At 36.6% G+C, this 23,595-nt stretch overlaps 2 protein-coding genes across 5 annotated transcripts in view; one reads left to right on the forward strand and one right to left on the reverse strand.

Annotated features, from left to right (window-relative positions):
• Positions 1–1,750: 1,750 nt before the first annotated feature.
• TMED5 (transmembrane p24 trafficking protein 5) lies at positions 1,751–16,397 on the reverse strand. Of its 2 annotated transcripts, none has more exons than XM_037045510.1 (4): positions 16,063–16,388; positions 10,838–10,935; positions 6,594–6,777; positions 1,751–4,849 (listed from the first exon to the last, which is right to left on the reverse strand). In XM_037045510.1, exons 1-4 carry the CDS (start codon positions 16,240–16,242, stop codon positions 4,631–4,633), a joined length of 681 nt encoding a protein of 226 aa, XP_036901405.1. In that variant the 5' UTR covers positions 16,243–16,388; the 3' UTR covers positions 1,751–4,630. The 2 variants fall into 2 exon arrangements, with proteins under 2 accessions (XP_036901405.1, XP_036901406.1); XM_037045511.1 differs by having other exon boundaries at positions 4,788–4,873; positions 6,590–6,777; positions 16,063–16,397.
• A 254-nt stretch (positions 16,398–16,651) lies between these two features.
• The window catches only part of CCDC18 (coiled-coil domain containing 18), a 109,479-nt gene continuing 102,535 nt past the window's right edge, over positions 16,652–23,595 (forward strand). For 2 of the 3 annotated variants that reach the window (XM_037045507.1, XM_037045508.1), the window contains exons 1-3: positions 16,652–16,851; positions 19,067–19,202; positions 19,889–20,063. In XM_037045507.1, coding sequence (XP_036901402.1) covers positions 16,665–16,851; positions 19,067–19,202; positions 19,889–20,063 — 498 coding nt within the window. In that variant the 5' untranslated portion in view covers positions 16,652–16,664. Of the gene's footprint in view, positions 16,883–17,505; positions 17,687–19,066; positions 19,203–19,888; positions 20,064–23,595 lie in introns of all 3 variants that reach the window. The other variant, XM_037045509.1, reaches the window with a different exon arrangement.

A 23,595-nucleotide genomic window follows, 5' to 3' on the forward strand; every position in this document is an offset into this window, starting at 1 on the left:
CCTCCCCTTAATGAATTCTTTGATACAGCAAAAGTTTTTACTTTTGATGACATCCAGTTCATCAGTTTTTCTTTTTATGGGCCAAGCATTTAGTGTCAAGTGTAAAAACTCTTTGTCTACCCATGGGTCCTTAAGATTTCCTGATTGTTTTTGAAATGCTTTATAGGATTTTTTTGTTTTACATTTAAGTTCATGTTTTTGCCTGTGTTTGTCCCAGTTGCTCCAGCACTATTTCCTTAAAAGGCTGTCTTTTCCCTTATGAATAGCTTTCGCACCTTTGTCAAAAATCAGTTCGATTTGTTTTGATGTTTCTAGAATTTGTTCCATTGACCTGTGTGTCTTTTCCTCCACCAGCATCATGGTGTTGATTATTGTAGTTACATAGTAAGCCCTAACTTAGGCAGTCTTTATTCTTTTCCAAAGTTGTCTTAGCTGTTCTTAGCCTTTAAAAAAAATTATCTTGTTCAAGTAACGTTGATTGAGAAGAATCAATGTTATACCATGTGGGCAATAGCCAACATGATCAAAATATCTAAATCAATGAAGTTGTTGGTTGGAAATGAAAAATGTGTCTTTTATGAAAAAAAATAGACGTTTTGACCAACCCAATACTAGTTCTTTTAGATTTGAAATAAGGGTAGAAGGAATGGGATAATTAGTCCATCCTCCCACTTGATATCAGATGTAGAAATAATCCCTTTTAATAACATCTCATCCTTATTACCACTTGAAAACTTCCAGGATGGGTAAGTAGTCTCTCCATACATATAAAGGAGTTCATTTTAGTGTTAGGTAACTGATTGTCAGTGTTCATTTTGCTGTTGACTCAGGGTAATTAAAAACCTCCAATTAAAAAAAAAATTTGTTTTAGAGATGGGAGAAGGGAGAGAGGGAAACATCAATGTGTGGTTGCCTCTCATGTGTTCCCTATTGGGGACCTGGCCTGCATCCCAGGCATGTGCCCTGACTAGGAATCAAACAGGCAACCCCTTGATTCGCAGGCCAACACTCAATTTACTGAGCCACGCCAGCCTCGGCCAAAAAGCCCTCCAAAATTTTATCCTGCTCTGCATTTTCTTGCCTTTCTTGTTCAGATTCAAGGATCAAGTCCATCATCTTGAGTTCTCACTGTCACATAGCATCTTAGGTATGGATTATCTTGTGCCTTTCCCCCAGACATACATACAGCAAATGTAGTTTGACTCTAGTTTCTAATGACAAGCCTTCCAGAGCCCAGATACCTGAAAGTGAAGAGGTAGAAAGGTGCCTTAGCTTGTAGGGGTGAGTGACTTGTCTAGATGGTGTGAAAGAAATGGACTGTATGGTATGCTATTTTAACTGAGTTTTAAGATCTTTCTTAAAATATTTCTGTAAATGAAGAAACAGATTCAAATGAGTCTTGAATTCCCAAGATTACCCAAACCCCAAATTTGGGTGTTGTTAAGATTCTGGAGTGGGGCAGAGGAGTGGAGCAAGCTCCTCGGGTGCTTATTTAGCATTCCTCTTTCAGAACTGATGATCTTTGCCTCTGTAAGTATTTTGAGCACCTTTTAGTTACAATTCATGCTTGGACAACAAATGAATAACTATACATGTACGGCTTTTTAGGAGGCCGCTGCTTATCTGTTAGGCCACTGGGGCTTCTGAACTACGGCTTTTTAAATGGAAGGGAGAGCGCACTGGCTAAGAGATCAATGAAGACTTGGAGGATTAGACAGCACTTACAATCACTGGTAGATAAGCTAGACTTTTTTTACTTTTACTTTTTATTATATATACTTAGTGCAGTATTCATTTCTCACTTAATATGGCTGTTCACAACTAAAAAAGCAATTTGAACAACTCAGCATTATTACATTTCAGATGAAAAACCATTATATGTTGAATCAATTTCTTTTAAAATTTCATTTGGGGAGGCATACAATTATAGGTACTCAGTCTTTGTCAATTTTAAGACATAATAACAATGCTTAAGAAAGAAACATAGTATGAAATTACATTAGAATTTGTGATTTCAATGCTATCTCAACCACTTATTTACCCTCTGTGTTGATATTCACATGAAACAGCAGCACACTAATTATACGTGATCTACATGCAAACCAGAGCGAAATGCTAGGCCTTAGTAAAATATTGTAGTATTTTAAAAGTTTAATTAAAAACCAATGATAAAAAGCTGTTGATTTATAAATAGCTTACTGTTTTAACAAATTTTAGTTTTGAAATTGAATACTGAGATTAAAAAAAACATGAAGCAAATAATACATCCTTAGAAATATTGAAGAACTTAGTCCTTGCTTACAAATTTTGTTTTTGGTTAACACAGGTAACATGCTTCTTAAATCTCTCCACTTTGTGTCTATAAAAATAAAATTGTCCTCAGTATCCCTAAATTCTCTCTTTTCTAAATAAGGCGATTGTTACATGGTAAAAAGTTACTAAATCACAGGTTTAATTTAGTATCAGTGTCAAAATATATGCAGAAGATGTAACAAATTCATTGTTAGGTAAGGAATCAGAGTATATAGTACAGTATTCTAGTCATTCATAAGAGGTAGAATTCTTAATCACAGTTTTATAAAAAGATGCAGTAGTTTATATCCGTACTGTCTTATTAGTTATAGTACTTATAAGTTTGCTTCCCATTTTAAAGTTAACAGCAGGGTGTATGGGAGGGCTCCTCAGAGGCAATGACCTTATTGGTCCTTGTTTTGCAAGTGTTACAGGGATGATTCCTGGACACTGAGCGCACTTACCAATGAAGGTAACTGACCATATATGACATTTATCCCATTTTTTAAAAGTTACAGAGTAGGGAAATCTAAGTTTCTGTTCTCCCAAAAGCATAAAGAGGAAAATAAACCTCTTTTTGCACCACTCTGTAAATCACAAATGAAACCAATCTCTCTATTAATTACTGCTTAAGAGTTCCAGCAGTACTAACCTACAGAGGGGCTCTATACTTGAATTTAAAAGTTGATTGTTTTTAATCATATTTGGCATAACCCTTACAAATAGCTATACCCTAAAAAATTCTATTCCATTCATGGTGTAGCTGAATTACTAGTATCTGAGTAACACTCCACAGACTGCAGTAAGCTAGAATGGCACAGACTTTATTTACACAGTTACTGACACATGTAGTATTCACACAGGATTCTGTGGGTTTCCAATCTCACTTGAATGTCCATAAAATGATCAGAGAAGTCATTTTATGAAAGTTATAATAAAAACTGTAATAAATATGTATACCCAAGGCTAAACTACAGTAGGCCTTCTATTTCATAAAATATACCTGAATATGGTACTTAGGTAATTGAAAACAAAAGTTGTAAAAAAAATAAAACTCATAGCCAGGTAATGTTTCTTCTAGTTAACTGGAAGTTATGATTTGTATTAGGATTGGATCATTATGTGAGCCAATAAGATTAGAGATAACTTACCTAAATCCCTAACTGATTTTATTAGTTCTTTTCTACTCATTTTGAGAACACAGAAAAGGAGGTATTTATTTATGTTAGGCCCAGATTCTTTTAGCAATATTACCTTCACAACTGCTGGTAATTATGTATCCAACTCAATAATCATGTTAAAATTTACATTAACACTCTTGACAAAAAATAAAAACAAAATTATTTCCCTCATATTTAATTTTAAATTTCTACACCTTAGACTAGGGTGTCAAACTGATTTTCACCAGGGGCCACAGCAGCCTCTCGGTGTCTTCAAAGGGCCCAGTGAAATTTTAGGACTATAGAAATGTAACTACTCCTTAACTGTTAAGGAGTTGAAATTACATTCGGCCCTTTGAAGGCAACCACGAGGCCGATGTGGCCCCAGGTGAAAATGAGTGTGAAACCCCGGCTCTAGACAGAATGAATGTATCCTTAAGGAAACTGAGCAACCTATAGCTATTTTACTTCAAAGAGATAATCTGTCCTAATTTTAGTATGACTTGGCTTTTTAAAGAACTGTCACAATGTCAGCTTTAGGAATGTAAGACAAGTATATAAAATTAAAACTTTTTGTTAGTATTTTAAATTGAAATATAGTTGGTTATAAAAGTCTCATGAATCTGTTTTTCACAGCCATGCTTCTCCTTACAACAGAGATAAATACGTAAAAAACAGAAAACCAGAAAAGTCGAGTCTTTGTCTTCTAAAGATATAGTCAATCCATGATTAAGTACTTCTCAGATGATTTATAACATATTGAAAACGTCTACAATTAATTTGTAATTGCCACATTTACAAAGAAACTTCTGGGTCAGAGAATCTTTTAAAAAACATTGTTCGGTGTTGCATTTAAGCCCAAAGTTCATTTATTTTAATCACCCATGGCGCATTTATAAAAAATTTTTTAAACTTAGGAAAATGCAATTATTAATATGGCTTAATTCAATTATACCTATATTCTGTAAAATTTTGTTATACACTTAAGTACTACTGGGGCAGTAAGATTACTTGCACAGAAAAAAAGCGAAGACTTTCACATTAAAATTGTAATTGTTTCATACTTATGGTAGTAACTGAAAATATTTTGGAAAATACTATTAATGGTCTTGACTGTAACAGTTTATTGCATTTTTTTTGTCTCTCTTTTTCAATATTAGGCACTCTGATTTGGAGTTTTAAGTTCGGCTTTTCCTCTTGTCTTCAAATAGACTCTTCAGCATATAAACTTGAATGGCTGACACCACCACCATAACTGCTAAATTAACCATAGACCAGAAATTGACTCTATCGAAGTTGCTTTCTTGTATATTTCGATCACGAGCTTCAAATGCTCTAAGCAGAGTTTGGATATGACCACTTTTGCTTAGTCTGGACTTGATACTGTTGATGGATTCCTAGAGATAAAGAAAACAGTTTTACTATAAAAGAATAATCAGTAATTTTAATTTTAAAATGTGTTTCACAGCACCCTGATATTCATAACAGTTTTATATCTAAATATAATGTTTCTTTAAAAAGATTTTATTTATTTTTTAGAGGGAAGGGAAGGAGAAAGAGAGAGAGAAATATCAATGTGTGGTTGCCCCTCATGTGCCCCCAACTGGGGAGCTGGCCCGAAATCCAGGCATGTGCCCTGACTGGGAATCAAACTGGCAACCTTTGGTTTGCACGCCCATGCTCAATCCACATAACTACATCAGCCAGGTCTAGATACAATGTTAATTAAGGGACAGATGCTACTTAGATTACCTAAAGATCTTCTACTATATGTTTAATAGTTCTGAGACTTTAAATTATTGTTTACAAAATTATTTAACAAAGGAGCAAAGCTACTGTGAACTGAAAATAAATAATATAAAAATATATTCCAATGGCATTATGCCAGGAATTTTACATACATTATTTCTTTCTTAGCCTTCACAACCATAAGGAAGTTTTAAAAAACTGAACTGATACATTTTTAGATATTTACTTCTATATAATGCATTGTATGTAAGTATTTTTCCCTTTAATGTAGTCTGGTCCAAATTAGTATTTAGCAAAACTCCCAATGTTTTTATCTCACAAAGCAGTGAAATTAAAAAATACTTCAATTTGCCCTGGCTAGTTTAGCTCAGTGGACTGAGCACAGGTCTGGAAACCAAAGGGTCGTTGGTTCTATTCCCAGTCAGGGCACATGCCTGAGTTGCAAGCCAGGTCCCCATTTGGGGGCACAGGAGAGGCAACCACATACTGATGTTTCTCTCCCTGTTTTTCTCCTTGCTTTCCCCTCTCTCTAAAAATAAATTTAAAAAATACTTCAATTTTACATGTGCATTCTATACATATAAAAGTATAATGTATTTTTAATAAAAACATATTCCAGCCCTGGCTGGTGTGGCTCAGTGGATTGAATGCCAATCTGTGAACCAAAGGGTGGCTGGTTTGATTCCCAATCAGGGCACATGCCTGGGTTTTGGGCCAGGTCCCCAGTTGGGGGCATGTGAGGGGTAACCATACAGTGATGTTTCTCTCCCTCTCTTTTCCCCCCCGCATAAATAAATAAATAAATAAATACATTAATTAATTTAAAAAATCTAAAAAAAAAATAGGTCATATGTTTATAATAATTGAAGGTCATATGTTTATAATAAATGAAGTGTAAAGAAATTCAAGCAAAGAACCCATATCCAAAGTTTTTAATCCTGAGTATAATGCTAGTTTCTGATAACTACTAGCTTTGGTTTGGGTAATGAAAACAGTGTTCCCAAATTAATCAAATAATATGAAATCTCATGTTATAAAAACTGTGTGGGAAAAATGACCATACATCTTAAGTTTCTGCAAATTACTCAGGATTTTTCTATGTGCAACTATACTGTAGATCATTACATTCTTCTATTCGTGGACATTCTAAGGGAGTTTTGTAGTTAAGAGCCTGTACTCAATTCTAGTTCTCCCTCTCTCTGGTTATATGACAGAAACATCACCTAATCTCCCAAAGATGACAATGTCCTCAATGGAAAGATGGAGGTAATCCTGACGGAGTTAAGGAAGGCTTACAGGAGACAGTGCAACTGAAATACTTAGCTCAGTGCCTGTCACATAGTAAGGCCTCTGGATGTTATAATTTTTATTCTATGAAAAGACCATACTGACCAGGATATCTTCCAGTTTCATATCCAACATGTCTGTGCCAGTAATATATTTCTTCCAGTCCTCCTGTTCTTGCTCCTGTTCTCCCATATTATCCAGGATTAATTCAAAGAAAATCACCTTCTCAGAAATGGTGCTGAATGTATTATCAAAGCAGAACATGTAGTCACCAACTTCAGTCTCTACCCTGTATTTAAAAGAGTACATCTTCAGTTATTTGTACTTGTATTTTGGATAAAAGAAAAAAAACCCTACTACACAGAGAAACAGTAATGGTTTATAATAACTGGGCAGCTTACTGATAGACTTCCTTAGTATTCAAAGTTAATTTATAATTTCTTGGGAAAGAGGCAACCTGGAAATATTCAGGTGTGGGCAAAAATAAGGTTATAGTTATAATACAAAATATAAATAACAATACAATAATAAACTGTTTCATGTACTCACAACTGTAAATCTACCTTTGCCCACCCTTGTATATTCAGGTACTTGAAATCTACATGTGCTTGGCATTATGGTAAATGATCTTGACCTAACTTTTGGAAAATAATAGAATTAAAAACCTAGATACATGATACCTCACAATGAATTTCAAGATTTATGTTATAAAAAGTAATTTATCATGAGTTCAATTCATATAGAAATATGACTAGAAACCTCCCCTTCAGTTGAGATTAATGTGTAAAGTGAGTTTTGTTTTCAAAAGCAGTGATGTATTTAAATGCCTTCTTTCACACCTCCTACCAATTAAGTGCATCTTTGGAATATAGTTAGGGTAATAGTAATTTAGTTGTCTAGAAAAATACATTTACATGTAACTCCTCATTACAGGCAGTGCTAGACAAATATTATTTAAACTTTTTAAGGTTGTATTTGGAGAAATTTTTGCTAACCCTAACTTTTAGAAGAGCAGTATTTGTTGTAAAAATTTAACTTAGGAAAAAAGATTTCAGTGTCATAAATGAGATTTTAGTTGCCTTTAACAAGTTAATATAGCTAAAGATACAATTTTTTTTAACGATTTTATTTATTTGTCTTTAGAGGGGAAGGGAAGGGAAGGAGAGAGGGAGAGAAATATCAACGTATGGTTGCTTTTGTGAGTCCCCTGCTGGGAACTGGCCTGCAACCCAGGCATGTGCCCTGACTGGGAGTCGAACTGCAATCGTGTGGTTCGCGGGCCTGCGCTCAATCCACTGAGCTACACCAGCCAGGGCGATACAATTTTTGTTATAATCTAATTTTGACAAAGTAGATGTGTAAATTTGGTATAGCGATTAAGATTGATTTGGACTGCCTGGGTTTTAAACCCAGACTTTAGTGATCACTAGCTGTGGAACCTTCCCTCAGTTTACCAAATAGCTCTAGGCCTCACTTTCCTCATTGGTAAAATGACGATAATAACATGTACCTCAAAGGACTGTGGTGAAGAATGAAACATACAAGTTCATGTACAGTGCTTAGAACAGTGTCTGGGCACATCAAACTCAGTAAATGTGAACTCTTATAAACTCATTTTTATCTCCTAATGTTTTAATGAGAGGTAATTCTATGCACTAAAGCAGTAAAATACTTTTTCCACGAGAGTCAATATTTATCACTAAAGCAGAAAATTGAAGAACAAAAACTAACAAATTCTACACATTTTTTATGTTCAGAAATTTAAAGATGAATTACATTTTTAGTTCTTATTCATATATCCATCAAAGTATACTGTATAATGTGCACTTTTTTGCCCAAATTTTTGGGGAAAAAATAAGGATGTGTATTATCCATGGGTAGTACTAATTCTGTATCTATATAAATGTTTTAAATTCTTTTACTTATGCTTATGTGTTAAAAGTGTAACTCTAAAAAGCAGTAACAATATCCATATGCAAAATAATACCCCAAAATATGATAATCAGTTTTGTTCCTAAATATAAGTGAGTAAATAAATAATTGAATTAAAATTAAAATTAAATATTTTTTCCTGAAAGTTTTGGCCAAAAACGTATGTGTGTATTATACAAATCAAAATATGGTAGTTAATCCCAAGTATATCAATCTAAACTGACCTTTTAAATTACTACTTCTCACTCTGTCTGGTGTGGCTCAGTGGATTGAGCGCTGGCCTGTGAACTGAAAGGTTGCTGGTGCAATTCCCAGTCAGGGCACATGCCTGAGCTGTGGGCCAGGTCTCAGGTTGGGGTCATGTGAGAAGCAACTGATGGATGTACGTCAATGCATTTCTCAGAAATTGCTCTTTCTTTCCTTCTCTCTTTTCCTCCCTTACCCCCTTCCTAAAAGTAAATGAAATATTTTTAAAAAGTAAACAAATGACTAAAAGTAAATGAAATATTTTTACTAAAAGTAAATGAAATATTTTTTAAAAGTAAATAAATAGCTATTTCTTAGCTTAGAATTCAAGATCTCCATGGTCCGATTCCAAATGGCTGCTTCAAGAGATTCATCTATTATTCCCAGTATGAACCGTATATTCAAGGGGGGCTGTTTACTTACTGGCCAATGAACACTGTTCCTTTATAATCCCCAATAAATGACAATTTCCCTATTTTATATAATAGTTTATGCAAACTATTTTTTGAGCTCTACATAGCTAAAATACCTTTTTGCAAAGCACTCTGAAATTAATACCTTAAATTATGATGGAGATACTTTCCTCCTCATTCTGTCATACATGTATTCAGTTTTTACTGTCAATTACATGTCAGGTACTTTTATCGCCAAAGATCAATAATTATAATAATAGCTAGTACTTACATAGTGCTATGTGCCAGGGATGTTCTAAGCATCATATGGTAGAAAGTAAGAATTTTGGTCCATCCTGCCTCCTCTTAATAAATGTATATCCCTGCAGACTTATTTAACTTCTCTGAGCTTCCTTGTCTGTAAAGATTCCTTGTCTGTAAAATGGGAATTAGGGAATCAAAGAATCTTTCTCACAGTGGATTGGAATAATTAATTTAGAAGCATATAAAATGCAAAGCCTTATGAAAAAATTCCACTTAAAATAAGTCACAAAATTTTCTCTTTTGGTACAATGTCTAGCATTAAATAAATAGTTGTTATAATATTTATTCCTGTACCCTCACAACTGAGAGAAGAGCACGGTTCTGAGGATGCCATAACTGAATAAGATAGGAGATAATTCTGCTTTTCTCAATGGACAAAGTGACCATATCTGAGGAACTGTTTTGGTTTCTCTGGTACTACACTTTAAGAGGAGCTTAGAGCATCTTCCAATGAAGATAAAAGAATTCATAGTCTTGTCATACAAAAAAATGGTGGAGGGAAGAAGAATGATTCACTTGGTACAAAGATAACTTGAAGGGAACATGGTATCATATCTATCTTCAAATATTTGAAGAGTTATCCCATGAAAAAAGGAAGGAAAGCCATATTAATGGGCAGAAATTTCAGGAAGATAGATTAAAAAATGTAAAGTCTAGTTTATGGCAAATATTAGATACTCTGTATTATTTCTTCTTCCTATAAACTCAAAGAGTTTTGTTTTAACAACAATACTGAGTAACAAAAGTGCTCAAGTAAAATATTAGAAAGGAACATTGAAACATCAGTGACAGATTAAAAAAGGGGGGAAATAAGATGTAAGAATTGAATATATGGCGTGTTGTCAAATTTAAACTCAAAGTGTTGTAACAAGTTATTTTCTTTTTTATATGGTTTTCTATGGTCAGATTTTTTTACTTTTGGGTCCTCCAATGGTCTAAAAAAAGTGGGGTCTGAGTAAAAAAACAATTTCTACATACATACACACACAAATGTATTTTACTATTGTTTTAAGGAAGGAAAGAATGGGCAAAGATGACAGCAAGTGGCTCAAGAAACTTTCGGATACACACCCGGAAAGGTAACTGAAAGTTAGAACAGAAAGCCTGTACCAGCCAGAAAGGCAGGTTAAAATTGCCAAAATAGACTGAATGCAATACCTAGGGAATGGTCATTCATCTATTTAACCAAAGCAAGGAAAAAGTTTAGTCAGGATCAACACAAAATGCCCAAACAAAAAGAAAGAGGTCAATGGAAAATACTGTAGTTTTTAAGGCAGATTACTAACAGGGACGGTTTGAAATGTTCATATAGAATCGATATTTAGTATCAAATGCCCTATATAGCATCAAAATGTGTTAAATTGATATTTAGTACCAAATGTGCTAAATTTCCCTGCCCCACAGAGAGCCCACTGGTATTATTTAGCCCAGAAAATCAACTAAGAGGTTACTTACGTGTGAACGCCATCTGATTTTCTTTGCTCAAAAACTAAGGTTCTTCCTTCTGGAGAAGCAAGATGGAAATCAATATCTAATCCTGCTCCATCTAAAACCTGTAGAATAGTTCAAAAGAGAAGAACATATATTACAAATTCTGAAAATAAATGATATAAAGTAGATGATGAAAAAAATGTCTTCATAAACCTAGAGGGGAAAGAAAGCCAATGGACTCATTAGGGCAAGAAAAAGCAGAAAGATCATCTAGTTTTTGGAACTGGTCCCCCTTCTTACCAATTCCTGTTGGCTATCATGGAAATTTAGACCTTACAGGTATTATCGAAATAATCTTCCTAAAAGCAGTGCCTTCACTGAGAATCCTGTAGAGTAAAAAGAGACAGAAAGGAGTTCAAATCTAGGACCTTTTACTTAGACAATTTAGGGTTTGCTATGTAACTTTTCTGAGTTTGTTTTCTCTTCAATAAAGTAAGAAACTAGCTATTTCTTAGCTTAGAATTCAAGATCTCCATGATCCGATTCCAACGGGCTTCTTCAAGAGATTCATCTATTGTTCCCAATATGAACCGTATATTCAAGGGGGGCTGTTTACTTACTGGCCAATGAACACTGTTCCTTTACAATCCCCAAATGGACCTCCTCCTGCTGCTGCTGCTGAGAAGATAGCTGCTCCCAATTACAGTTTATGCCACACATGGTTGATTATTTATTTAACTTATTTATTTAAAATCCTCACCTGATGATATGTTTATTGATTTGAGAGAGAGAGGGGGAAACATCAATCAGTTAGTTGCCTCCCATACATGCTCCAACTGGGGATCAAATCCACAACCCAGGTATGCACCCTGAGGAGCGAATCAGCCACTGAACCATTTTGGTCTACAGGATCATGCTCCAACCAACTGAGACACCCAGCCAGGGCCATACACTGTCTTTTAAGTGCTCTATGTGGATTAATTTATTCCTCACAACTCTAAAAGGTAGGTCCTATTATTCTCATTTTAATTAAAAATAAAAAACTGAGGTTCGAAGAAGTTATTTTCCTGAGGTGATTCAGCAAGGAAATGGCATGGCCAAAATATGAACTCCGCAGTCTCTCTCCAACGGCTACTCTTTTTCTTACGTAACACTCCATTTTATTTTTCTTGGTGACTTCAATGGGATGATATAACAGATTACCTACTCCTGTTCTCTACTTACTGATCAGAAGAACCTGTTTCAAATGGCTACTTAAACATACACAATTCAGTCTCCTCTTTAAATCCCAATGAAGAAATGAAGAAAACATAATGCAAATACTCCATAACAATACTGGAAATCTCAAAAGCCTGTTAACAGACTTGAAGAGGAATTTCTGGAAGATAACTACACTGAGCAAAGGCTGTATAGCTAGCTAGAAGTATCTATCGATCTCAAAACTCTCAATTAAATGTACATTACAAACAAATGTAATGTTAGCAGAATGATCATGGATGGAGACTAAAAATCAGAGAACTAGAAAGAGCCAAGGAATTCTCAGAACAAGATGAAAAACTATAAATGAAAAAGTATGAGGAAAATAGACCCTTCATGAAGGACAGAGCTAAAGATTTGAAATTATCTAATAAGCAGTTCAAAAGGAGAGACACAAGAGAAATGAAGGGAGGAAATTATCAAATAAGAGAATAAAAATTCCTGCTTCAAAAAATAAAATTCATTAGACTGAAGCAGAATAAATAAAGATCTAAAAATCCTATTATCTTTCCAAAAGGATTTAAAAAGAACAAACTAGAAAGAAACTTCTAAGACTAGTAGTAGAGAACTGCCAAAAATAAAAACAAACAAAAAATAAAAACAAAACCCCCAAATCCCCCCCCAAATAAATAAACAAACGAACAAGAACTGGGGTTGGTCACAGAATTCTTACATATAAGATGGAAAAAAACCCACATCGGAGCCATGTCTTCAATGGTCCCAAGTAAAAAATTATACAGTTTACTTAAGTGAAAGCAAAAAGTAAAGCCATTTTCACATTATCCAAGGACTCAAAACATTCTAAGAAAATTACTCAAGGTTATACCCCCTAAAAAGGTATCCATTAAATCAGAAAATGAACTATAACACAACAAGCAGATTTCAATAAAATTAAGTTTAAAAGATATTTTTGGTAGTGGCTATCAGGTTAATGAAATTGTTAAAAATGGTCCTTAAGAACAGACATTAACTATAGACATTAACTTAAAAAAATATAAAATACATATTTAAAATGTAAATTTTAAAGCATATAAATTTAAAAAATATAAATTTTATTTTAAAAAGCCCATAATCCAAAAACTAAACTTCCAGATGAAACATTGTTTCAGTTTCCATTGAAACAATAAACTTTCAATGGGACATGGTGGGCCAGGCCGGTGCCACTTCCCCGGTGCCACTTCCCCCGTCTGTACAAAACAGTGTTTCAACCCCTCAAGAGCAGCCTTCTGTCTTATTCCTTGGTGCCGTCACATGCTGTTCTTTTTACCCATCACCTTGTTCTACTGACTTCCTTAGGCCTAGCAAGCCTGATTCTTCTACAGATCTGAATTCTACTTCCTCTGGAATGTTTTCTCCCAATTCCCAGATCAAATCAAGTCCTCCCTTTAAATACTCTCATAGCTGTACACATTTACCTTCACAGCACATGTTAGAGTTGTAATTTCACTCTAAATTTGTGTAATAATTTAATTAACATCTGTCCCCATACAAGACCGTGTAAGAGTACGTACGAACTATTCATAGCACCTAGCAGAGTGCTTATACAAATTAAGCATTCAATAAAGATTTAAATTTTTAAATGATCTATTCATGAAATATATATATACTGACATTTAAAATTTTTGAGACTATAATGTAGGGCTCACCAATTAACCTGAAAATGTCCTCCTAACCCCGAAAAGCAAGAAATGGTTAAAATTTTCAGTTCGTTCAATGGCAATGTTTGGAACCTGCATTCTCTGAAATTTTAAAAATTAACACAAAACCCAGTAGCTTATAGTTAATGCAGTTAATTACAGAGTAGGAAAATGCAGACAAAGGGCCAAAGATGATCTCTATCCTACACTCCTCCAACATTGTCTAGGATTATAGACATTAAATGATTTTACTTTTCTTCTCAATTAAAACAAATTATTTAGGGAGAATGAATGCTTTGGGAAAATAGCCCCTTTAAGAGTCACTAAATATACAATGTATAAAGCTAAACTAAGCCAGCAATATAACACTAGCAGTGTAAATATAAAAAAAACTAACATTCATTTAATAGTTACTATGTGTCAGAGACGGTTTATGGACACACTTATTAACTCATTTTTTCAAATCTCGGAGGTAATTACTATTATCTCTATTTTATCACTGAAACACCAATGCCCCCTATTATCTGTATTTTACAAATCAGAGGTTAAGTAACTTGTTCAAAATCACACAGGTAGTAACTGAGAGGATTTCAACCCAGTCATTTTATCTCTTGAGCAAGAGCTCTTAATCGTAAGAGGTCAGTAGTTAAAATAGATTTCCTCCCTAATACCTGGGTAAATACTGAGGAATTTTTGAGTAATTCAAATTGCATTCTTATGTGGACCATTTCACTAATTTCGACCTCCTTAAACCTGCCTTCCGCCCAGAGATCTATCTGAAAAACACTTTTGACTGTTACCATACTGCTTAAATTTTCAATGGCTCTTGCACAGAATAAGGGTACAGCTACTTAACATGGGGCACAAGGCTAAGATAATAATGATCCATGATCAAGCCTCCTGATCTTTTTCTCTTACTCCCACTCGACTTTTCAGACTTAGTCTAATAAAAACTCAGCACTTGTAGTGTCCACTACATACTGCCCACTGCCAAAACACTCCCACTATGCATTTTCAGACCCATCTATTCGTCTTGTTCCTTTTCCTGAAATGTCCTCCCTTCCTTGCATTCTTAACTTAAGCATCTTTCTAGATTCAAATTTATTTTATCCAGGAATCTTTTTCTGAAACCCCACAGAAATGGCCCTCCTCTATTAGCACTTAACCATACTTTATTGAAATTACTTGTTTATGTGCCAGTATCCCTTAGTATTTCAAGTACCCTGAGAACAGGGACTCTTTTTTGTTTTTAACCCCACGCCCCTACCTCGCCCCCATTACTGGCACATGGTACTGTTTCAGTAAGCGAACTTTTGAATTAGACTGGAAGCTTAAAAATTTGAGTTCTGGATTTGGTTTTGCTAACTATGTAACCTTAGATACACCCTATGCTTACCTTATAAATCTATAAATAATCTAATTCTAGTCCCTCTGGAAGAAAATTCTACATAACTCTATTTTCCTCTATATGTGACAGTACCTGTTACTGGAAAAAATTCCCTACAACTTAAAAAAAATTTGACATCTGATTATAAATTAAGTAACTCTTAAAAAACCTGAAAGATGAACTACACCAACACCTTTCTTTTTGCAGCGCTCCCTAGAGACATTAAAATTAGCTGTGTGGAACTAACAAGACTTCTAAGAAATTACCCTCTATCAGGAGGACTACATTAAACTAAGGCAATTCCCTATATAATATTATGCAGATACTAAAAAGAAACCAATGATATGAGGGAAAAGGGGCTTACAGTGCTGGGTGAAAGGTTACAATGTTTTAATATACAATTAGATCTTACTTGATTAAAAAGATGTAAGATAAGCAAACGTACCATTCATTACATATACATCAATAACCCCTTTTTACAATATTCCAAAATCGAAATCAGTGATAATCACATGGTCACGATTCAAAAGGCCTTAACTGGAGCAATGACAGTTAAGATGTATAATATTGAGGTTGGGTGAGGGTGGTGGCATGAATTAAATGGGATCTCGTCCAATGATAAAGGAGAACACGTCTCAGTCCCATATTGTGAAATTCTCAGTATTGGAGCATGTACTGTCTAGCAAAGCGATGGCAGAAAAAACCCACAGACATTAGCAGTGCTAGCCTCACTCCGACGGGAGGAAAAGGAAGAGGGCAAATAGTCAATGGCAGGTCTCGCCTAACTTGCCAGTTCACGGCCCCACCAAAGCCAGCCTCGCGCGCCTGCGCGGAGCTGGCCTGCTGCCTGCGCGGCCCTCACCCCTTCACGACCCAGGCAGTGCAAAGGAAGTTTCCAAACGGGTGAGAGGCGACGATGCAGTGCAGCGGAGCTAAAGGAAAGAGGATGGCTTACCCTCCACACTTACTTGGTACTCGATCTCCAAGGAGGCCTTCAGAGGCATGGGCTGGTAGAAACACTCCTTCCGGCCGGCCGGAAGGGTAAACGTGAAGTCGCTGTCCAAGGAATGCGTGAAGCCGACCACTCCCGGCAGCAGCAGAGAGGCCAGGAGGAGTACCGGGAAGGGCAGCCCGGTCTTGTCGCCCATCCCTGCCGGGGTGCTCTCGGGAAAAGGCGTTGGGAGGTGTGGGTAGTCCGCACGTAGGCTCCTACGTCCTCCAAGGACTCCTCGTGGTAGGGAAAAACTCCAGGTGGCCGCCGCAGCGGCAGACACTCCCAGACTGCGTGCTACGCCGAGCTTCCTAAGAACTGAGGGCGGGGCCAGCACTGGGCCAGCCAGCAAAGGGCCAGCCCTTTCCCCACCCTCCTAGGTCTCCCCTCCCTCCGGCCCCTCTTGAGCACCTCCCATCTCACACCCGGATGGCTGCAGGTTCCCATGGCTTCCCCTACACCAATGGGCGCAGTGGGGGTAATTGTGGGAAATGTAGTTCCAAGCGAGGGAGCTCAGTCGCGCTCTCAGACCACGATCCCTGACAAGCCCCGTGCTTCCTGCGTCGCCACGCCCACACTATGCGAGGGGTGGAGGGGGCGGTGCTGCAGCCGGGGAGGTGCGACCGCAACGGTTCCCGCGACGGTTCGAACTCTTCGGAGTTCGCTGGTTCTCGGTGTGGTGTCACTGCTGTTCCCACGCCCAGGGCCGGAGAAAGGGTCCGAGGCTTCCAAACGCAAAGGAGAGCGCGGCGGGCTCTATCGACGGGTGCGTATCTCTGCCAACTAACGCTTGGGTGGTGGGCGACTGCTTTTTGAGCCGAAACAGGCCTGCTTGGGGAAGTTCTGTCGGTTCCCTCTAGGCACCCTCGGAGCGCTTACTCTAGACCTGTGCTACGCACGCTGCTCTGCTGGCTGGTATTTTAGTTGAGGGAAAAGATGAAGAGGAAGATGTCTTATTTGCCACGTTCAGATGAACGTAGGATCAGTTTTGTCCAGATGAGTGGTTTTGATTCAAATCTTTTTTTGGACTATAGCCCATCCTATTATATACAGAGGCTACAAAGAGCACTTGTTCTTCGTTGCGATGGTTGTGCTTGTGAACAGTTACAGACGCGTTGTTAGAGCCGAAAGATGACGTCAGGGTCAGTAGATAGCATGTGCTTTTGCACATATGTACAGGCAATGGAGATGGACTTTTATGACTACTGAAGGGAGGAGGAATCTTCACTTGACAATAAATGGCCCACTAGGAAAAAATTTGAGTATCAAATTCATTGATACTTAAGAAGGGTTAGAGAATTTTTACATTAAAATACATGGAAGATGTTGGACATTCTGATTTAGTTGAACCATAATATCGAATGACATTTTAGAATTTACTCAAATTTTCTTTACCTTTTTTTCCTTCACCATCCTGCAGGAAGCTAGAGATGTTGAAAAGATAAAGCAGAATGGGGACCTGATCGATTGACTTTTGTCTGGGAGAGTCTTCTCACTTAAGGAGAAGCAAATTTGTGGAAACAAAAGGGGAAAGAGGATAGAAACATTGTCTCTAAGACTGCTTAGTATCTCAATTTCTTGCCATAGTTTCTTCCAATAAGGTGAGAGTTTGGGGTTTTTTTTCAGCCTTTCTCCTCACATCTGAGAATACTATTTTAGCTGAATAGGGGGAAGGAAGGGCAGTTTAGTAATCACTTAGTCACTGAAAATACTGAATTTATCTAAGTGACTTACAGTCCTGAACATAATTCACAGGACTTCTAGCTAATTGGAGTTTGAGAGGAGGTCAAAATTCTAGAAGGGTGGTAAAAGGGAGATGCTACAAGTGACAAAGGTAAATGAGATCTGAAGGGAATGTGCTTTTAAGATTATATGGAAAGGGATAGGAATGGTAGAGATGATAAAACCTTAATTTAATTGTATTAATTATGAATTATAAAAAGTTGTGGCCCTTTCAACTTCATAACCCTAGAGATACACTTGTTTTTAAAAGATTTTATTTATTTATTTTTAGGGAAGGGAGGGAAAAAGAAACATCAATGTATGATTGCCTCACGTGGCCCCCGCACTGGGAACCTGTCCCGCAAGCGGGGCTTGCGCCCTGACTGGGAATCGAAACTGCGATCTTTTGGTTCGCAGCCTATGCACAATCCACTGAGCTATGCCAGCCAGGCCTCTAGAGGTACACTTTAGTTGAAGAAACAAAAGCTTTCTCATGTTTTCTGTGAATTTACCTGCCAAAGATCTTTTTGATCTCTGTGCTTGTGATGTGAATCTGTGCTTTAAAATTTTATAACGATTAGGAATGGGAGAAGGGGATATTTCTTTATCTGGTAATAAATTACCTTTAAGAAAATGAGTGACTTATAGTGATACCAGTTTTATGAGATGTCCAGAGCTTGTAATGTGATTATGTAAGTTCAAACACCTCATTGACATTGATGTATAATAAGAAAATTGCAGTGTGACAATTAAAAGGTCTTTGGATCCTGATGACTTAGGTTCAAATCTTAGTTCCACCATGTACAGTTTGTGTGACCTTGAGAATGTTTTTTAATTTTTCTTATTCTTATTTTCTTCGTTTTTATTTATTTATTTTTAAAGATTTTATTTATTTTATTTTTAGAGCGAGGGCAAGGGAGGGAGAAAGAGAGGGAAACATCAATGTGCAGTTGCCTCTCCCATGCCCTCCACTGAGGGTCTGACCTGGCCTGCAACCCAAGCATGTGCCCTGACTGGGAATTGAACCAGTGACCCCTTGTTTCACAGGCTGGTGCTCAGTCCACTGAGCCACACCAGCCAGAGTGAAATTGTTAACTTTTTTTTGTTTTGTTTTGTTTTGTTTTAAATCACCATTAAACTTTTCTCAACATTTGAAATAGAAAAATAATGAGTTAAACTCTATTAGTGTGAGAGTATCTTGACTGACACCACAGGTTTTTTCCTGCAAGGTAGTAGAAATTCATTTCTTTTTTTTTAAGAAATGGAACCTAATTCATCAAACTACTATAAGAATGACAATGAAGAAGAAAATTTGCTTGCAAATGTTGCTTCTTTAAGACATGAACTGAAGATAACAGAATGGAGTTTGCAGAATTTAGGGGAAGAGTTATCCAGGTATGTAAGGGAAATCACATAGAATTCAGAGTATGATTTTAATTTATGAATGTAAAATGTACAGATATTATTATTTTTAAAGATTTTAGATATTTCTTTTTAGAGAGGGAAAAGGTGAAAGAGGGAGAGAAACAACAATGTATGGTTGCCTCTGGAGCACTCCCAGCTGGGGACCTGGCCTGCAACCCAGGCATATGCCCTGACTGGGAATTGAACCAGTGATTCCTTGTTTCACAGGCTGATGCTCAGTCCACTGAGCCACACCAGCCAGGGCTGGATTTTATTATTATTGTGTTTCTAATATGTCTCTGTAATAGGAAATAATGTCTTATAATTTTGACTATAACTCAGTTTAGGAAAAATAGAAATATTAGAGAATCATTTACATATTAAGAAAATACCTTATAGTTATAAAAACTATGAAATATGTATATTTTGGGCTTTATCTATTTCTATGTTTTTTGAAACTTAAGTAACTTAGCATAGAAGCTCTAGAAATACCTAGATTACTAGTTTAAAATTAATTATGGTTTATTTAAAAATTTAGTTGAAGCATTGCCTTAAGTTCATAGGTATGAATCTGATCTCCAGCAGAATTTCAGGTGTTCTTATTTAATGTATAGAAATTTGGATTGAATTTATAAGCTGTTTAAGAACTAAAACAAAATTTTTTCTTTTTTCTCCAGTGTCAGTCCAAGTGAAAATTCCGATTATGCCTCTAATCCCTCAAGGTCTGAAAGGTTGATTTTGGAAGATCTTTCTCAGCCTAGCCATCTTGGACTTTTGAATTACTCACCTTATAAAAAAGTTTATAAAATGCCTAGTAGCAGTACTGATTTTCAAAAACAACCAAGAGATAAGGTTATTATTTTTAGACCTCTCTACTTAAAAGTGATTCAGTTTTTGACCTACTTAAAATACTTTTTTCTTTGAGTTTTTTTCCTTAAAACATGCCTTATGCATGTTTTACATAGTCTTTTACTACAGTGCTCAAGACTTGTTGAATTTAAAATTAAATATGATGGTCTTGTTTCATCTTAAGAAGAAAGTAGTTAATTTGGTGTATCATTATATATATATATATATATATATATATATATATATATATATATAAAATTGATTGATTATACCATTACAGTTGTTCTATTCCCCCCCTTCATTCCCCTCCACCCTGCATACCCCCTCCCCCACCATTCTCCCCCTTTAGTTTATGACCACGTGTTTCAAGTTCTTTATATTCTATATTTCCCCTACTATTCTTGCCCTCCCCCCTATCTATTTTCTACCTACTGTTTATGCTACTTATTTTCTGTACTTTCTCCCCCCTTCTCCTCCTCCCACTCCCCTCTCCCCTGTTGCTAACCCCCCATGTGTTCTTCATTTCTATGGTTCTGCTACTGATCTAGCTGTCCTTTTGGTTTGCTTTTGTTTTAGGTGTGGTTGTTAATAACTGTGAGTTTGCTGTCCTTTTACTGTTCATATTTTTTATCTTCTTTTTCTTAGATAAATCCCTTTAACATTTCATACACTAAGGGCTTGGTGATGATGAACTCCTTGAATTTGACCTTATCTGAGAAACACTTTATCTGTCCTTCCATTCTAAATGAAAGCTTTGCTGGATAGAGCAATCTTGGTTGTAGGTCTTTGGATTTCATGACTTGGAATATTTCTTTCCAGCCCCTTCTTGCCTGTAAGGTGTCTTTTGAGAAATCTGCTGACAGTAGGATGGGAACTCCTTTGTAGGTGACTGCCCCCTTATCTCTCGCTGCTTCTAGAATTCTCTCCTTCATTTTAGTCTTGGCTAATGTAATGATGATGTGCCTTGGTGTGTTCCTTCTTGGGTCCAACTTCTTTGGGACTCTCTGAGCTCCCTGGATTTCCTGGAAGTCTATTTCCTTTGCCAGACTGGGGAAGTTCTCCTTTATTATTTGTTCACATAAATTTTCCACTCGTGGCTGTTTCTTTTCCCCTTCTGGTACCCCTATAATTCGGATGTTGGAACGTTTAAAGATGTCCTGGAGGTTCCTAAGCCTCTCCTCATTTTTTTGAATTCTTGTTTCTTCATTCTTTTCTGGTTGGATGTTTTGTTCTTCTTTCTGGTCCACTCCATTGATCTGAGTCCCAGTTTCCTTTCCATCACTATTGGTTTCCTGTGCATTTCCCTTCATTTCAATTAGTTTAGCCTTCATATGTTCCTCTAATTTGTGACTATAATTAACCAGTTCTGTGAGCATCCTGATGACCAGTGTTTTGAACTGTGCATCTGAGAGGCTGGCAATCTCTTGGTTGCTTAGAGTTATGGGCTCTGGGGCTTTGAGTTCTTCTTGGGCCATATGAGGAGCGGAGCCCTAGGTGTTCACCAGAGCGGGGCAACTCAGTTGCTGGGTTGTGATGCTGTATGTGGGGGCGGGGTCAAAGGGGAGCAATGGTGGTCCCCTCTGTTGCTTCCCGCTGCTGGGGCCTGTGTGATCTGTCTCACTGCGCATGAATGTGTGACCATGGTCTGCCCGCCGCCCTGTGCCCTCACTGGGTCCGCCCGATAGTACCCTGGCTGCCTGGGCGCCTGGGGTGGGGGGATCTTTCCTGCCCCACCCTGCTCCGCTGCTGGCTCCGCCCCTCTTACCAGTCCAGTTGAACAGTTCGTTGTTGTTGGACTTCTATAAAGTTCAATTTTCTGTTCTTTGGCTGCGTCTTTGTTTACTAAACCTTTGTTGTATTCAAACGTGGTTGTGGGAGAAGGCACAGTGTTTCCATCTACGCCTCCATCTTGGCGGAAGTCCTATCATTGTCTTGTTTTCTCAAGATAAATTACTCCTCTAGTAAATTATAACCCCTTGATTTTAGCACTATACCATGTATATAATAGGCAATCAATTATTTATTAAGTGGTTAAAAAATACTTACTGTTTAACCTGGATCAGGGTGCTATGTGACAGCGTGACATTCTTTCATTAGCCCTAAATTTTGTGGATGATCTTAGATATCTTCTCTGGTCTGGAACTTAATCTCTCTCTTCCTCTTTCTTAGCTAGTCATATTATCTAACTCCCAGTGTTTACTCCCCTTTCTTACTCAACTCTTTTATCTCCCTTTCCAGTCTTTTTCCTGTTCTTCATTACCACAAATATGTATCCACAGTTACACATGCACATCATGGTGTTTTTTTGATAAAAATTTGCTGTTACCACTTCAGAGAGCCAACAGTTGAAAGGCTTTCTCTAAGGAAGCTGCATAATAAAGCTGTATGACTGAACTCACATTTTGGAAAATGAATTCAAATTCCATATGTACAAAGATTGTCATTCTGGGAAATTTGATCTCTATCCTAATTCTAATAGCTGATTACTTTTTCATCATATTTATGCTTTAGTTGAAATCATTTTGTTTTACCCTAAGCAAAATTTAAAAAAAAATAATGACAAATTGGAGAGGAAAAAATGCCTATTAAAGACAAAGGGCTAATCTCTTTAATATGTAAAGAGCTCCTAAAAAGAAGAAAAGATCAACAACCCCTGTATGAGGAAAAATAAGGAAAAGACATGTATGGGAAAGGAAATTAAAATGATCTCCAAACAAATAAAAAGATGTTCAGTTTCATAAGAGAAAAAATCACAGTGAAACTATACTTAGGTACCATCTCTTACCTAACAGATTATTAAACATTTAGATGTTTGATACTGTTTTGTTGATAGAATTAGGGACAAATAGGTACTTTTGGCTGTAGGTCCATTGCTGGCACAAATGCAAAATCATACAATCAGTATGGGGAGGCTTTTTTTAATGTTTGCCAAAATTACTGATGTGTTTACCCTTGACTGATAAATCCCATTTCTAGAAAATCATCCAGGTACTCATGCCTAAGTACAAAATGAGACATTGTTTCACTTCACAGATTTCAAGTGTTCAGTAATAGGGAGTTGATGGGGTAAACATGCAACAGACACTACAGCTGATTAAAAATAAAAAGAATCCCTGAATTCATTTTGGAGAGATTGCCAGTATGTATCATTTAATCAAAAAATGCTACAGAATGATGTACAGTCATCCCTTGAATCCTTGGGGGATTGGTTTCAGGATACCTTGCAAATACCAAAATCTGCAGATGCTCATGTACCTTATATAAAATGGTATAGTATTTGCACATAACTTATGCACACCCATATACTTTAAAGCTAGATTATTTACAATACTTAATACAATATGAATGCTGTGTAAACAGTTGTATTGTTTAAGGGATAATGACAAAAGAAGTCTACATATTCAGTACAGACACAAATATTGTAGGCCTAACTACATTGTACATATTAGCAAATGGGTAACTTATTTTTCCAAATATATACTAGATTATATTTTATTGACTATGCTATTAGAGTTGTCCCAATTTGTATCCCTTT

Source organism: Sturnira hondurensis, unplaced genomic scaffold (assembly GCF_014824575.4).
Source record: "Sturnira hondurensis isolate 20B ecotype Veracruz unplaced genomic scaffold, ASM1482457v3 Scaffold0004322, whole genome shotgun sequence".
NCBI lineage: Eukaryota > Metazoa > Chordata > Mammalia > Chiroptera > Phyllostomidae > Sturnira > Sturnira hondurensis.

Bases quoted from the DNA above. Each gene is read 5' to 3' on its own strand.
- TMED5 (XM_037045510.1), bottom strand. From the start codon at position 16,242: ATGGGCGACAAGACCGGGCTGCCCTTCCCGGTACTCCTCCTGGCCTCT. The intron at 6,778-10,837 runs GTAAGTAACCTC...TTTTAAATACAG, and splicing joins AAATCAGATGGCGTTCACAC to GGTAGAGACTGAAGTTGGTG. The intron at 4,850-6,593 runs GTCAGTATGGTC...CTTTATCTCTAG, and splicing joins TGAAACTGGAAGATATCCTG to GAATCCATCAACAGTATCAA.